Source organism: Orbicella franksi, chromosome 5, assembly GCF_964199315.1.
Source record: "Orbicella franksi chromosome 5, jaOrbFran1.1, whole genome shotgun sequence".
Lineage (NCBI taxonomy): Eukaryota > Metazoa > Cnidaria > Anthozoa > Scleractinia > Merulinidae > Orbicella > Orbicella franksi.
In genome coordinates, this window is record NC_138149.1 from 1475180 (window position 1) to 1489848 (window position 14669).

Consider the following 14669-nt stretch of genomic DNA (forward strand, 5'->3'; position numbering starts at 1 on the left):
GTTATTTACGCACAATTCTTGATCGTTGCCGTAAAAGTATGGTCACTGTGAAATTGTTTCGTTGTGTTTTACCATTTGGTGGCTGTTTCTGCAAAAATATAATTGGTGAGTGTTTTATCAGATATTGCATGACCACCACCCGGCTGTCTTCCTGGCCGGGTTGACCCTCAGTAAAGCCGACCAGAGGAATTACAGAAACGCAGAGGCCCGGGGGGGGGGGGGGGGGGGGGGGACTCCGATATGAAATGGACGGGGATGCTCGTCGTCTCGCTTAGGGGTGTAAATTTCGGATTTTGGTCTCGCTTAGGGTGTTCTGGGCAAAATTTTATTATTTTTAGCCGTCAAGGTCTCGTTTAGGGTTGCACGCGAAGAAATAACAAAAAAGAAAGAATTTTGATTCTTTATATTTACTCGGTTCATATAAACAATAAAGTACACTGTAACAAAATGTCTTTGTCTATTGTTTTACAAGAGTGTAATACGAAACTCGGCGGCTTACACAGAACGGTTATTTGATCACTGCTAAAAATATCCACATGCTTTGCTTGCTATACGATTCTTATTATAAACTGGTCTCTTTTAGGGGTCTGTATAAGCTTCGGCCACGCCCAGATTGGTCTCTTTTAGGGGTTAAATTCAAAATTTCCGACGAGCATCCCCGTCCATTTTATATGGGAGTCCCCCCCCCCCGGGCGCAGAGGGTGGAGCAAAGTTTATGGCAGGAGTTTAATGCATTCCATCAATATATCATCGTTATCAGTCGAAATATACACCTTACGTTGAGCTGGGGATACATATTAGTACTTACGTTTTTTTTTACAAAAGTCTTGCATGTAATTAATTATCTTGACACTAAAGCTAAAGCTAAAGACTGAGAAGAGGAGGTGATTGATCATTGAACAAAAAGAAAGTATGGCATTGCAAATCTCTTGTGGAACTGCTTTCCTATTTGAGAGTTTCCTCAACTAAGAGAATGTGTTTCAGACATGATAACAATCAGTCATTTCCTGAATCCCTACGTCTTCATCATTGTTTTTGTCGTCATCTTCACTGTTGTCATCATCGTCATCATTTTCATCATCATCATCATTGTTATCTTTGTTGTTATCACCATTACCATTATTTACTTTATACAACTGTTGTCTTAGAAATATCAAAATCAGCAGCTGGATTAATTATTACTCAAGCAGCTGGATTTTTTTCAGTCAATCAGAGTTTGTTTGCTGCACTGGTGCTGTCCTTGAATGTATGTCTTTTGGAAGAGAACAGTAATAATTCAAATAAATCAAGTGCAAATGGTATTTTCATATCTTTCATGTGATACAGGTAGAAGATCAATGATAACTGGTCCTTTAACAGGTGTCAGAGTCTTAGATATGACAAGGTATTTATTGTATAGTGCCATGTTGATAAATTATGACAGTGGTTAGGTCACAAGTAGTGTCTATAACTGCAAAAAATAATGGATGCTAATTTGCATTATTTTGTAAAATACACATTTATTGATATAAATAAATATAAAGCATACACTTAGTGTTCAGTTTTGCATTAGTAAGGGACTATGACCGATACATATTTTTGCTTAGAATTCTTGCTGGACCATTTACAACAATGCTTCTTGGAGATTTGGGTGCAGAAATTATAAAAGTTGAAAGACCAGGTATACTAATGATATATCTTTTAGAGACATCTCTTTAAAATGAATTATTATTGACATTTGTTAAAGGAAGAATAACAAGCCAGCAAAATGCATAGTATTAAGAATGTTTTTGAAATAACAATCATTTTCATCATCATTTCTGTTGACTTTAGGGCTTGGAGATGATACAAGATTATGGGCACCCCCATACTGTGGAGGTCAAAGCACATATTTTCTTGCCATCAACAGAAACAAAAAGGTGATTTATTAAATTATGTTAAACTTAAAACAAACATGATGGTGATTCCAGTAGTCAGTAGAGTAGTCAAGGATAAAGGAGGTGGAATGGATAAAGCCCAGGTGTGGCTTGTCGTCACAGTTTGGTGTATAAATCACAGATTTTGGTTTCACTCAGGTTCAGTATGAAACACCACTATGTTGAGATGTCAAAGTATGTTTTGGGAGTTTCTCTCAAAGAAATGATAACATAATGGTGCCATCATTGTTATGTCCAATGTATTTTAAGTGGTTATCTTTTTGGATTCAAAAGCTTGAGCCACCCCCTGGTCTCCTTTAGGTGTTTACTTCAAATTTTCCGAGCATTTTCCTAGCATCCTCAGCCTCAAATCACATAAGAGATAAAGCCATAACACAAACATTCCTGTGTGCTAAAGAAGAAACTTATCAGAAACACTGTTAAATTTCTAACTGGAACCCCAAATTATATACCTCTGAGAACACATCATCCCCCCCCCCCCCCAAAAAAAAAGACTCCTGGGCAAATGATATCACTCCCAAACTACTATATTCTCCATTTTATGTCCAGTAAGTTGCTGTTTCTTCCCTCCAGGACAGTGGAAACTATTTTCCCATGAAAAATTTGTTTTTTGCTCTGCTACTAACAGTGTTTTTCTTTAAACCATTCTCAGAGTATTGCTATAAACATCAAGGATCCCAAAGGAGCAGAGCTAGTCAGGAAGGTACTTGCAATGATAAAATTCTGAACTTGGTCTGTCATATTTTTTCTGTTCACCTCATCGCCAAAGTATTAATTCATTTATTTATTTTTAAAGTAAGCAGAAATTTGATTGTGTTTATTGTGAACTTAATTCTTTCCCTGCTTAAGAGATGTCAGAGACTGTTAAGGTAGTGATATTTAATAATTATTAATGAAAGTAAAGACATTATTGTTGTTTTAAAGCTGATAATCAGTTTGCAAAGATACTCTCACAAGGCAGAATTTTATTTGACTGTTACTTAATGTGGACAAAACAATCAAAACCAAGCAGCCAGCCTCAAAGATACTTAACACAGTTCTCCATAAAATGCAGCTTTGGTCAATTTTATGATAACTGCAGAAATTTTTGTACACTTATTGGCTAATTTTCATTGTCAATAAGCAGACAGACACATAAGTTTACAATTTATGCGATGCGACAATGAGTGAGATTGGGCAATTTGACAATTTGTTGTAATTTTGTAAAATTGACTTTTTCATGCGTCTGTCCTGCTATTGACAATGAATTTTCTCATAACATTGTCAAAGTAGTCTGCTGATCCACTCAGCTATCATCTCATAGATCCACAGCTACTTTGACAATGTTATGACAAAATTTATGATCAATAACAGGACAGACGCATGAAAAGCTGGTGTCAATTTGTTAAATGTTTAGTGCATAGGACTTAAGCAGAGAGTTGCAATTACAGAAGCACAGCTCCAGCAAGATACTTTGTTTCCAGTGGCAGTATAGAGAATTGTTGGGGACCTGTTACGCTAAGGTGCTGTGTATCTGAGATTGAAGTTTTCCATGATGGGAGGGATATGCTAGTCATACCTCTGATTGCGTTATAACTTCTATGGAAACTGTGCTTGGAGCTCGAGTTAAATGATGAAAATGAGGGCCTCTTGTGACCAAGATCAACCATTTAAAGATAGAAAGGGAACACTGGCCGAGGGTTGTAACTCGAGAAGGATTGTAACAAGATAAACGTGTGGCATGCCCTGATCCCTTCTCTTCCATACTGCCCTTTGTGTACGACCTAACCCTAGGAGAAAAGACCAGTTAAGAGCAAGATTCTATCTTAAGTGAATCTTTTTAATGTTCATCTCCTCAACAGCTTGCTACAAAGTGTGATATTTTAGTAGAAAACTACCTGCCAGGAAAACTTGACAAGCTGAATTTAGGATATGATCAGCTCAAAGCATCTGTGCCCTCCTTGATATATTGCTCCATAACGGGATATGGACCTGGGGGACCTTATGATCAGAGGCCTGGATATGATGTCATGGTGTCAGGTGTTGGTGGACTGATGTATATAACGGGCCCTGAGGTACCTCATCTAAATGCTCTTGATCATGTGATTTTCATGCTTCATATGAATTAATTGATATACCATATAAATACACCTTATATTAACGTAATTTGACCAGTTGGTCCTCCTGGAGCAAAGATCAGTTTTGGTCTCCCAAGCTCCAGCTTTTTTTTAAACAGTGACATTGAGAAACTAAGGTGACAATTTTAATATTTCAAATGTTGCATTAAGTACCCTGGGTGCCAGAGGTTTATTTTTCTTTCACAAGAAGTGGTGAATCCAGTATGATATGCAACAAACATCATGGCCACATGGAGTCGGTGCTTTGCCACTCATAGATCATGTGACAAAAAAAACCTCTAGGACCCATGTTGGGTCTAGAAAAGGTTATTTTTCATAACACACTAACAGGCTGCTTTCTAATCATTTTAGAATGATATTCCATGCAAGGTTGGCATCGCAGTCACCGACTTAACAACAGGGTTATATGCGCAAGGAGCCATTATGGCTGCTCTTATACAGAGACAAACAACAGGGTTAGGACAGAAAATAGACTGCTCTTTACTGGCCTCACAGGTGTTTAATGTCGTCTGCTATTATCATATAAATCATATTAATTGGCTAGTTTTCTATTTTAAAGTATATCTTAAAATTAACTAACAAGCAATTTATTATCTCAAGACTGTAAGTAGCATCTCTTTTTTGAAGGAAAAGAAAATGAGCTGCAAATATTATGGTTTTAGTGGTGTTTTTTTCACTCATTACATCCCCAACAGTGATCAGCTTCTAAGTACTCTGTACAATATCAATAGAAATCCTAGTATAAATATCACAAGAAAAAGCAAGTGATGACGAATTCTCTCAAGTTTCAATTTAAAGAAGGCTTATCCCAGATTTGTTTGTGAAACTTGTTGTGTCAGATAGCCATGTTAAGTCATGTTGGAAGTAGTTACCTCAATGCTGGGTTTGAAACAGGACGGTATGGTACCGCACATCACAGTATTGTCCCATATCAGGTGAGAACATAGGCATGCTTTACGTGCAGAGAGACAAAAACTAAAACACACCTGGCAAATGTACTTTTTCCTTATATATCTTGAGTTCCAAAAGGTCGAGACAGCAGCAAAAATGTAGAAATTTTCAAAAATAATACGACTTTTTTAATTTTCACAAACAAGTTAAGCTTAAGGAGTCTATGTACATCAAGTGGGAAAAGCCTGACCTTAATCAACAGGTCAAACACATCAATTTGACGCTTTCCCCATAGCTGCACGCGCACGCGCATCTTTTTATTTCCGTTAACTTCGAAATTTATCTAGCGTATTGTTTTCCAACGCAATGTAACGTATGATTTGTAACAGGCACGTTTCAAATCACTGTAAACTTTCATAACCGTCACACTGACGATGACGGATGTACCGTCGAAGCATGTTTGTGAAAATTAAAAAAGTCGTATTATTTTTGAAAATATCTTGAGTTCTAATATCGTAATGGACCTAGTATCCCAAATTAAAATATGAAAAGCCTTTTTATCAGATTGGCGTCTTTTTATCACTTGCAAGCCTTGCTTTTAAAGTGCAAACTTGTTAGTTCTCCCAAAGCAGCAAAGATGAAAGAAATAGGTTACTGCAGACCTTCTAGAGGTGCCTTGGGAAAAATATTCATTCTGATGGTAAAATACAATAAAAATGCACACGATTTATTTCCGAACATGCACTTTGGTAGAAATGTTGATTAAATGTTCCTACCACAATGTTCTCCATAGTGTTGTAGTTATTTGAAACTGAATTGCCTTTAGACACTGTACTTGAACCTGAAAAATACGAGGGACGTACGTCTTTATTCTCAGTGTACTGTACGCGTAGGTCATCTGTTGTTCCTTAGGCTTTTAAAACTCAAGATGGATACGTCTTGGTTGGTGCTGGGAATGATGGCTTGTTTAGAAAACTTTGTAAAGTAAGTTGAATGTGTCTTTATTGGCTAATGGGGAAGGTAATACAGGTTGTTTTTCTTTTTCGCTCATCCTCTTGATAAAAATTAAACTCTTTGTGTTTTGTCCAAGAAAGAGCAAAATGCGATGCGCGAGATGCGCAAAATGACGCGTACTGTCTAATCACATTGTCCAATTACAAGCATGACAGACAGACAGACAGACAGACAGGCAGACAGACAGACAGCCGATGAAAAATTGAAAGTTCTGCCGCTTGTGGGGTCGAGCCAAAACATTTTAAATACACTTTCCTGTTTGAGCTCAAATTGAGCCTGTTGACAGCCAATCTGATTGGAATTCTTTTTATAGTTTTGGTTAAAAACTAATCGTTTTCTTTGGTTGTAGTTATTAGGTTTAGATCATTTGGCCGATGACCCGTTATACTCTTCAAATGCGGCGCGAGTTGAAAATCGCAAGGAATTACTTGCTATCCTAGAAAAAAGGTTGGTTAGTTTAATTGCACTTAACACAGGGTCAACATAAAAACTTAGTAAACTGCGACTTTGAGTTGTGTTCATTTGTGCAAGTTGTTCCCCCCCAAAATTGTATCTTTGGGGATATAGATATTTCCTGGTGTATTGCTTCTGATCTACAAGGCTTCTAGAAAACATTATTAACCTTGCGATAGCGAAGCACTGATATCCATTCGTGTTATATTTCCTCGTCGCAAGTTTTTAGTTGGCGTGTAAACAAAGGATCTTGTTAGCATTAGAACTGCGCGTGCATTCTTTGAGTTCGTCAAACAATCTTTCCCGGGGCCGTAGCCAGAAAAATTACGACTGAGGCAATGTCCATGGTTCAATTCTCTTCCTAGGTATTTAGCGGTGTTTTACTTTCCCCCTTCGAAAAAGAAAAAAAAAAAACACGAAAAAAATGACTGAGCCAAGTGCCTCGGTTTGCCTCATACTGGCTACGACGGCTACGGCCCTGTTTCCTTTTAGCAAGTGTGAGGAGGAGACGAGCTCCTGTGGAGCCTAATCAAAGTCCCGGGGGGGGGGGGGGGCTCTCATGTTAAAAGGTCAGAGATGCTCGTCGTCTCGCTCAGGAATGATAATCACGGATTTTGGTCTCACTTAAGCTGTACAGCAAGAAAAGCCAATATTTTTAGCTGTCAAGATTCCTTGTTGGGTTGCACTGGATTAGCATGCAGAACAGGCGGATTAGCGGGGAAGAGAGCGAAACGCGATACACGAGCGCGGATTTTTTTCGTCTCGCGCTTCGCGCTCCGCGCTCGTGTATCGCGTCTCGCTCACTGCCCCGCTAATCCGCCTGTTCTGCAGGCTACACTGGATTAAGGCGGGGGTTAACATGAAGGCCATATTTTTGCTGGGTATTATGGTTTGAATGCAAATATCTCGTTCACGTTTCAAGCAGTGAAAAATCTCTCTGCTCATTTCACATAGCTACGTTTTGGGCTGTTTTGTAAATTTTTTGGTGATTTTTGGGTATATTTGGGGATAAGTAGTTTTTCTCAAAGGATTAGGAAATTTATGGAAATAGGAAATTTTGAAGATTTGATGTTGTTTTAAAATTAAAATTTGAAGTTAGAAATTGGTAGACGTACACCAAACAGTTGTCCACCAACCCGGGGTGCCCTTTTGGGGGCAATCAACTGTCTGGTGGTGTTCCAAACCCCTTTTTATCCTTTTAACCCCTCTTTAAACTTCCTAAAATTTCACTTAAATTCATGTGTACCCCTGCCTTAACTGATAAACGTTCTAGGACAAACGACCTGTAGCACTTGTTAAGTTGCGATGCATTCTAGCTTTTTAGAAATTAAAACATGGATGAAAATACTAGTAAAGCTTAGTAATGAACATTTCTTTTCCATAAAAGTTTTCAACAGAGAACCACAAAGGACTGGACCGAGGCGTTTGATGATTCCGGCATCCCTTGCGGTCCAATTAACAACATAAAGCAAGTTTTCGACGATCCGCAGGTAAATCAATTTACAAACCTAAGATGTAAACTATGTTTCATGTTCTTTGCAGTACGCATTCTTACACGGGATATTCATTTCCAGGTAAAATACAAAGAAATGGTTCAGGAGTTGGAACACCCCACAGCAGGAAGGATACGAGTACCAGGTTACCACGCGAACTGTTCACGTGACAGTTCTCATTCGCTGCAGTTAGTTGTGCGTTCAAATAACAGCTGTGAAGGAGACCACTGACGTGACATACCACTTTACTTCATTATTTTCATTTTGTTATCCACAACTTTTCTTTATCACATTTATTTCGTTATCCACAAGCGATAATTCTTCAGACAAAAGTGGCCGGTGTTGTTTTGGTTTGCTCAGCATTTTTCGAGCTCCCTCCCCCCACCCCTCACCCCCTTCCCACCACGCAGACAGTAAAACAAAGGCCTGTTATTGCCATTGGCACCAACCATTATCAGCTGGTTATGTTCATTGCTTTTTTTACGTGTGTGTCCTATAATTTAGGGGAAAATGCGTTTTCGGCAAGAGAAGATTTCTCTCATTTTCTCTAGGTTTTCGGATGGTTTGGTTAATGAACGCTTTTAACCGGCATCAAACTTATTTAACCCTGGTGATTTGCTTGAATTTTTCAGTAGACCACACCTTGAACCCATTCGGTGTGAACGGTTGGTCAATGTTCAACAATCCTTTCGACCAAATCAACCGAAAATTCTTTTTCCCCAAAAAACTCGAAAAATCTTAACCACCGCCCAGCAGTTTTCAAAACGGTTTGAATAGTGTCCTATTAGGATTCTTTACCAAATTAACGAAACCCGTTGTGGTCGAAATTGGTTGGTGCCAAAGTATGGTTTCCCGCGCAACATCTCAAGGGCCTTGTTTAATGCCCATTTTCTCGTGAATAGTGTCAGCTCTTTTACATAAGGCTCATATGAAGAGGTCCGGTCCATAATAACCAAGCTACTGCAGTAGGCTCGGTGACGTCACTCACGTGACTTTTCCCGCCCTTGCTACTGGTTGCATGTTTCCCCCCACATGCTACCGGTTAGATTCGTTTGCTCGCTACACTTTTTTTGTGCTCTACCGATTTAAAACTGACATATTTTTCTGTTGAGACATTCTGACTTGTCTTATCTGTTTTCAGGGCCCGCTGTGGAATATGACGGCCAAACATGTCAAGGCGTGCCCAGTGCCCCTCCTATGTTAGGTCAACATACAACAGAAATTCTAACAGATATGTTACAATACAGTGACAAGGAAATTTATAATCTTGAGCGAGATGGAGTCATAGAATCTTACACAAAAAATTAATTTGAATAAGCTAGAGCTACATAAAGGTTGTAAAACAGTTTTAATAAATTAGACACGTGCTGTGTCACTACATTAGTAATAGAGACCTTTAGATTGAACCAGGAGTACGAGATTGAGTATCAGTACGATTTTTGAATTTCACACCAGTGACGTTTCCAGAGCCCTCGCTCTTCATGTTGGATTTAGTTAGAGAGAGTAGCTCATGGGATGAGATGGGTATGTGATGTGATAATGAAGCCTGCAAACTAGCATTGAAAAGTTGTAGTTGTACTCGACCTCGTGCTCAAATCTTAGTGAGTCTCCTAATTTTTATGTTTTATAATCCAAATTAGCGTACATTTTATTATTTCAAACTCTGTCCGTTAAGAAATTTCTTGCTGCGATATTCGCTGCTACTCGGTGGACTTTATGGTTATTTGTAATCAGGCTTTGCCTGTTGTTTGATGTCTTTCTTTTAGTTTCCAGACTTCCCGCCCTATTAAGCGCAGTTTATAGGCCCGTGGCCTTTTGGACTTCTCCGCGCCCTCCTCAAGTACTATTAAAAGAATTCTCATCTCCTTCCCGAATAAATATCTGCTATCTAAAGTCGTCCACGTGGATGCTTAGTGGGACCTCTGGTCGTCGAGCTCGCTTTTCTTTTTTCCTAGAAGATGAAACAAATTAAAAACGAAACTTTGAGGACAGCGTTCACGTCGTAGGTTGAAATGTTGGTAAATTTGTCGCTAGCAACATTGCACACATCTCTCTCTTTTGGTATTTTTAGCCTTTTCAATTATCACACCCCGAGAACAAACTTTTGATTACATGTACCTAAGCTTTTTCTCTTCTTCTTCTCTCCGAAGTTTCTGTTTTCCTTCGTCATCAGCTGGTGTACTGAAATCATCTCTGTCTTCAGCATCGAACAGGCATTCCTTTAAAATAATAAATAACTAAATAAACATCACAAACTCATCAACATGAAAGACAGAGAGAATCCAGAGGACAATAGAAAATAATCTTGCGATCTTATATATGCAGCTTCGTACGGATGTACCCTAAATAAAATCTATGAAAACCTTGTGAAACTTGCGCTAAATTTAATTTCTTTCTACTGTGGATAACGCTTTTTAATCATTTCATCGTTTCGTAGTTTCATTACTAGCTGCTATTTTGATATTCTTACGATTTGTACATGATTCTACGACTTCTATTCCGGTACTGTTGCCTCTAAAGTTGGTGTTGGAAAGTCATATGCAGGGTTAGCAATGTTTGGCAAATGCTAAACAGCTCTTTAATTTGCCAACATCCCACTCCTGACAACCCAACAACCGATTACCTTCACACCAAGGACGTCCCCGTCTTGAAGATGAAAAGGAGATTGCCGTAAATTGATTTTCTTTTTCCCACCTTTACGTTTACCCTGTGGAAAAAAGAAACTTTCACCACATTTCCAAACACCGAGAAGAGAGCTGTTTGAAATTGTGGTCAAACACTGTCTCCAGTGTTTGATATATCTTCTCGATCAAGACTAAAACTAAGGATATCCAAACACCGTCACGGTCATGATTTCCTTTGTTTAAAATTGATGAATTATTAACAACTTTGGAAAGTAGTTTTTAATTTCACTGCTTAGCGAAACCTTCAATGCAACATCCTTATAACGGAACAAGATCAGCGCGACAAAGAATGTTCATTCCCATTTTAAAATGTAAGCTGCTACAACTTAGTTTAACTTACTACTATTGATGAACTATTTTAACTGAAAGAGGTCTCAACAAAATAACCATTGAACGAAAAAAACAATGCCGGCATCCAACAACAGTGAATTACCTGCTTTTGGGGTGTGTCTCTAATAACCATCCACTCGTACTTGGCTCTGAAGTACTTAGCCACATGAAGTCGATCAAGAGGTATATTACAAACTTTGGCTACAAACTGACGTAAAGACGCTGGCGAGGCACCATCAGACGGCTCAAAGATCACCTGACAAGAACACAATAAATGAATCACTCCAAGTCACTAGCGCAAGTTGCAATGCGGTGCGGGTTCTCGTTCCCATTGTCTGAGTTCACGTGTACTACACGTGGACTGAAAGTATGGGCAAATTTAAAAACGCAAGGTTCGGGTCTTGCTGTTTGGTGGTAAGGTAATTGCCGACCACTGATCTGCAAATATATTTACATGTAATATTTTAAGGCATCTACATCGTGGCCTAAAGTTAATACATGGCACGAGAATTGTTCACGTATAAAGACAATTTCGTATACCCAAATCGCACTTTCGCTCGAATCTATTTGTGGTCCTAAGAAGCTGGCTTGGCCTCTATCCTATCTTTCTGTCACACAACACTACGCTCTAGCGTTGCGTGACAGAGAGAGGGCCAGACCTGGACTATCCTACCTCTTGTTCGTCGTAGTAACGTCTCTCCTCTGGCATTCGTCTTTTTAATTTTAACAGAACTGCAGAAGGACTTTGACAAACGATTACAGCATCAGTAGCGATCACTTAACTGATCCTTAAGTCGTTAACATACTCATAACATCAGTCATGAGAAATTAGTAGTGCATCAAGACAATAGTCCTTGGTTGATAAATGTCTTTATTCTCATCACATTGTATTGATGTTTTAACGAGAAATTAGACTTTGATCATTTTAAGACACTGAAACCGGGATTAAAAGGAAGGACTTAGTATTTTTTCTCATGTACCTTAAATCCTCTTCGTGTTGAAGAATGCACACAGAAAGTTGAGTAGAGGAGGTCAGTTTTAGCTGCCTGCAAAAAAAAGAAGCCGTGTTTTACGACAATGGACACGTAGAGTAAGCGGGCACTCAGTCATGGCCACACCCACAGACAAACGATAGACATTCCTCTCCTAAGCCGATTAATTTGTAAGTAAGCAAATGAGGACGAACTAGCTCTGTTACACTTTGGAATCGCATTCGTAGGCCCATACACCAGAGTTATATACCAACTCGAATAATGTTTGATATTTGCTAGGCCAAAGTTTCGGTTCGTTTATTAGATGGAATGCTTGGCTAACTTTCCTCATTAATTTCAAAACAGAGAAATACTGAAAGAATAAAACGAGAAAAGTGAACCTTAAAGTTTGATTAATTCCTCTAAGAACTCTTGTCAGCTGACTGTCGACGACTTCCTGAAGTCTGATAAATCCAGGTGTGGGGATCACGTGAGCTGATAACTGCGAAAAAATGTCAAATTAAAAGAGGCTAACTTAACACGCGATTATATTTTTGCACAGGTTGAGCCGTTAAATTCAGGCTGTCATTATTGTACTGATTTCACTGTTCTACAATTGATGAACCCAGTTGGTTTAAAAACACTGACTCGCGAGTAAGGTTTAGGAATGGCAAAAGGCGAATGAGTCGAGTTCCACAACTGACGCAATGTTACCTCATTCGAGAACCACTGCCGGTTATCGTATATCCTCGTGCAAGTTCCCGAAGTGTTTCCGATTCGTGTTGTCCAATCAGCAATGGCAAGAGCACTCCAAAAGCTGTGACGTCGCTTGTCACCATTACGGCACGTGATGTTTTAAATTAGAAACAACCGAATACTGCGGGCTCATTGTACTACAGATCAAGGGAAATGACAAAGCGATACAAAACACGACTGTTGTTGTCATAGTGTTAAACAGTGGACTTCGAATCAAGCTGTCCGATCTCGGGTCGTAGTGCTGTGTTCTTGGGTAAGACACTTTGCTCTCACATTGTACAGTTTGATACTAACCTGAGGTAAGAGGCTAATCTGCAGCTTTAGATCATACACCGAGGCTTCTTGGGATATCTCTACATCTTCCAATGGCTCCCATGAGTCGCGCCCCTAATGAATGCGAAAACACGTAATCTATATAACGCCTTGCTGTTCCTTCTGAGTAGACCATTTTCGTATTCTCGGTAATGGACTGGAACTAGCTTGGATGTGAGGCTAATGCGGGGAGTCTTTTCAAATGTAAATCACATTAACCTCTTTTTCATGATATTCCTTCGCATGAGCCTCCATTGCAGGCTAGGTCCAGTCCAATACCGAGAATACGAAAATGGCCTACTGAGACTTTCTCTCACCTCAGAGTTGTCGACATTTTCTGAAGTCTCTATTGAAGATGACCCAAGAAGACCTTAAAGTCGAAAAAAACAAAAGAGGGAGAAAATGGAATTACGTGAGGTTGACCGACCCTGTAAGTTTGAAAACAGTGGCTCGGGCTTCCGTGGCATGAGGCGACAAGCAGTATTTCTACTCCTCCCTGAATGGAATGCCAGTCCATTGTACTTGTCGTTTATGATGCTGCTAGCGTCACAAACATCTGGTCGGTATCAAGAGATTTTAATAATCTCTTGTCGGTATCTATTGGTACAGTTGGGTGGAGAGAGACACTGAGAGTAAAGTGACCAGGACCCAAGCTACAACTCGAACTGAGATCGCTCCATCCAGAACTCACCGCACTAACCAACAGGACTTTGCGTCTCAAACTAAGGCAAAAAGAGCAAAAAAATAATTAGGTCCGCTGACCTTGTATACCCGATGCAATCCAGGTGAGAACGCCTTCAGAACTTGGTTCTTTCGCTTTTGTTTGCCACAATGAAAGACGAAGAAATCCCTGCGAGAAAGAAAAAGAAAAGCGCCAAAACCCTGTCAAACTGTACATCACAAGGGCTCTATTGTGTACATTCAATAAGACTGAAGAAGTCTTTTGTTAAATGTTTCAAGGTTGATTACCTTTGGGGGAAGTCGTCCCTCTTCAACAATAAGAGTGGCGCCATTTTTAATGTTTTCACTCTCCAGTGTCGCGTCCTATGAGACAAAATGGAATGTAATCGAACAAGATTAAAGATTTTTTTGATAAAATGACATAGTCGGTATTCACCTCGTTGTCCAAAGCGTCGGTCGGTTCTCCAATCCAATTGGTTTTCCTCAAGTGCCACGTCAGTCCTGTCAAAATAATAACCAATCATGACACGAGAACGATAGTGATACAAAACCAAGCCAATAGCGATACAGAACACAGCCCTTCTGCTCCTTACATGACACCAGCACGTCAAGGTCACTCATTAGCACATACAACCGTGACTTCTAAAAAGACTGAAATAAGTAAACAACAATCCAAACAAACAAACGACCAGTGATACAGAACACAACACTTTAATGTCAGTTATGTCTGCAAACCAACACATTTTGTTACGTGGAGGAAAAAAAGTAAACTGTTAACCACCCTCAAGGAAGGTTTTAAACAATTGCACACTCTCTGATTGGAATAGAGTGCAGTACATTGTACCTTGTAGCTTGGAAGTCTCCAACAACAATTGTAAACACTGAAAAAAGCAAATGAAAATTATTACTACATCTCAAAAATAAATCAATAAAGCCGTACTTGAACAGTGTTATCTTACATCTTATTATACGCAAATCAAGCCAGTGTCCACTGAAGAAATAATTTCTAGTCGTTTTCCTTCATGCTTGATTCCTTTTCAATTCTCCTCAC

At 39.3% G+C, this 14669-nt stretch overlaps 2 protein-coding genes across 3 annotated transcripts in view; one reads left to right on the forward strand and one right to left on the reverse strand.

Moving 5' to 3' along the window:
- LOC145488492 (succinyl-CoA:glutarate CoA-transferase-like) lies at positions 1 to 9207 on the forward strand. Its single transcript, XM_081467369.1, has 13 exons — positions 1 to 105; positions 1327 to 1384; positions 1587 to 1660; positions 1813 to 1898; positions 2569 to 2619; positions 3758 to 3970; positions 4385 to 4528; positions 4873 to 4968; positions 5837 to 5908; positions 6288 to 6385; positions 7779 to 7881; positions 7966 to 8029; positions 9026 to 9207. The coding sequence occupies exons 1-13, from the start codon at positions 39 to 41 to the stop codon at positions 9190 to 9192; spliced, it is 1293 nt and encodes a 430-aa protein (XP_081323495.1). The 5' UTR covers positions 1 to 38; the 3' UTR covers positions 9193 to 9207.
- The window catches only part of LOC145488491 (ubiquitin carboxyl-terminal hydrolase 40-like), a 19043-nt gene continuing 13500 nt past the window's right edge, over positions 9127 to 14669 (reverse strand). For both annotated transcript variants that reach the window (XM_081467367.1, XM_081467368.1), the window contains 13 exons: positions 14463 to 14499; positions 14055 to 14119; positions 13907 to 13981; positions 13700 to 13787; positions 13255 to 13307; positions 12920 to 13012; positions 12271 to 12371; positions 11879 to 11944; positions 11572 to 11641; positions 11002 to 11154; positions 10508 to 10591; positions 10003 to 10103; positions 9127 to 9835 (listed from right to left, as the gene is read on the reverse strand). In XM_081467367.1, coding sequence (XP_081323493.1) covers positions 9769 to 9835; positions 10003 to 10103; positions 10508 to 10591; positions 11002 to 11154; positions 11572 to 11641; positions 11879 to 11944; positions 12271 to 12371; positions 12920 to 13012; positions 13255 to 13307; positions 13700 to 13787; positions 13907 to 13981; positions 14055 to 14119; positions 14463 to 14499 — 1053 coding nt within the window. In that variant the 3' untranslated portion in view covers positions 9127 to 9768. The remainder of the gene's footprint in view (positions 9836 to 10002; positions 10104 to 10507; positions 10592 to 11001; positions 11155 to 11571; positions 11642 to 11878; positions 11945 to 12270; positions 12372 to 12919; positions 13013 to 13254; positions 13308 to 13699; positions 13788 to 13906; positions 13982 to 14054; positions 14120 to 14462; positions 14500 to 14669) is intronic.

Coding starts and splice junctions, on each gene's coding strand:
- LOC145488492 (XM_081467369.1), top strand. CDS start 39: ATGGTCACTGTGAAATTGTTTCGTTGTGTTTTACCATTTGGTGGCTGT. Junction 106..1,326: donor TTTCTGCAAAAATATAATTG/GTGAGTGTTTTA, acceptor CATGTGATACAG/GTAGAAGATCAATGATAACT. Junction 8,030..9,025: donor AGGAAGGATACGAGTACCAG/GTTACCACGCGA, acceptor ATCTGTTTTCAG/GGCCCGCTGTGGAATATGAC.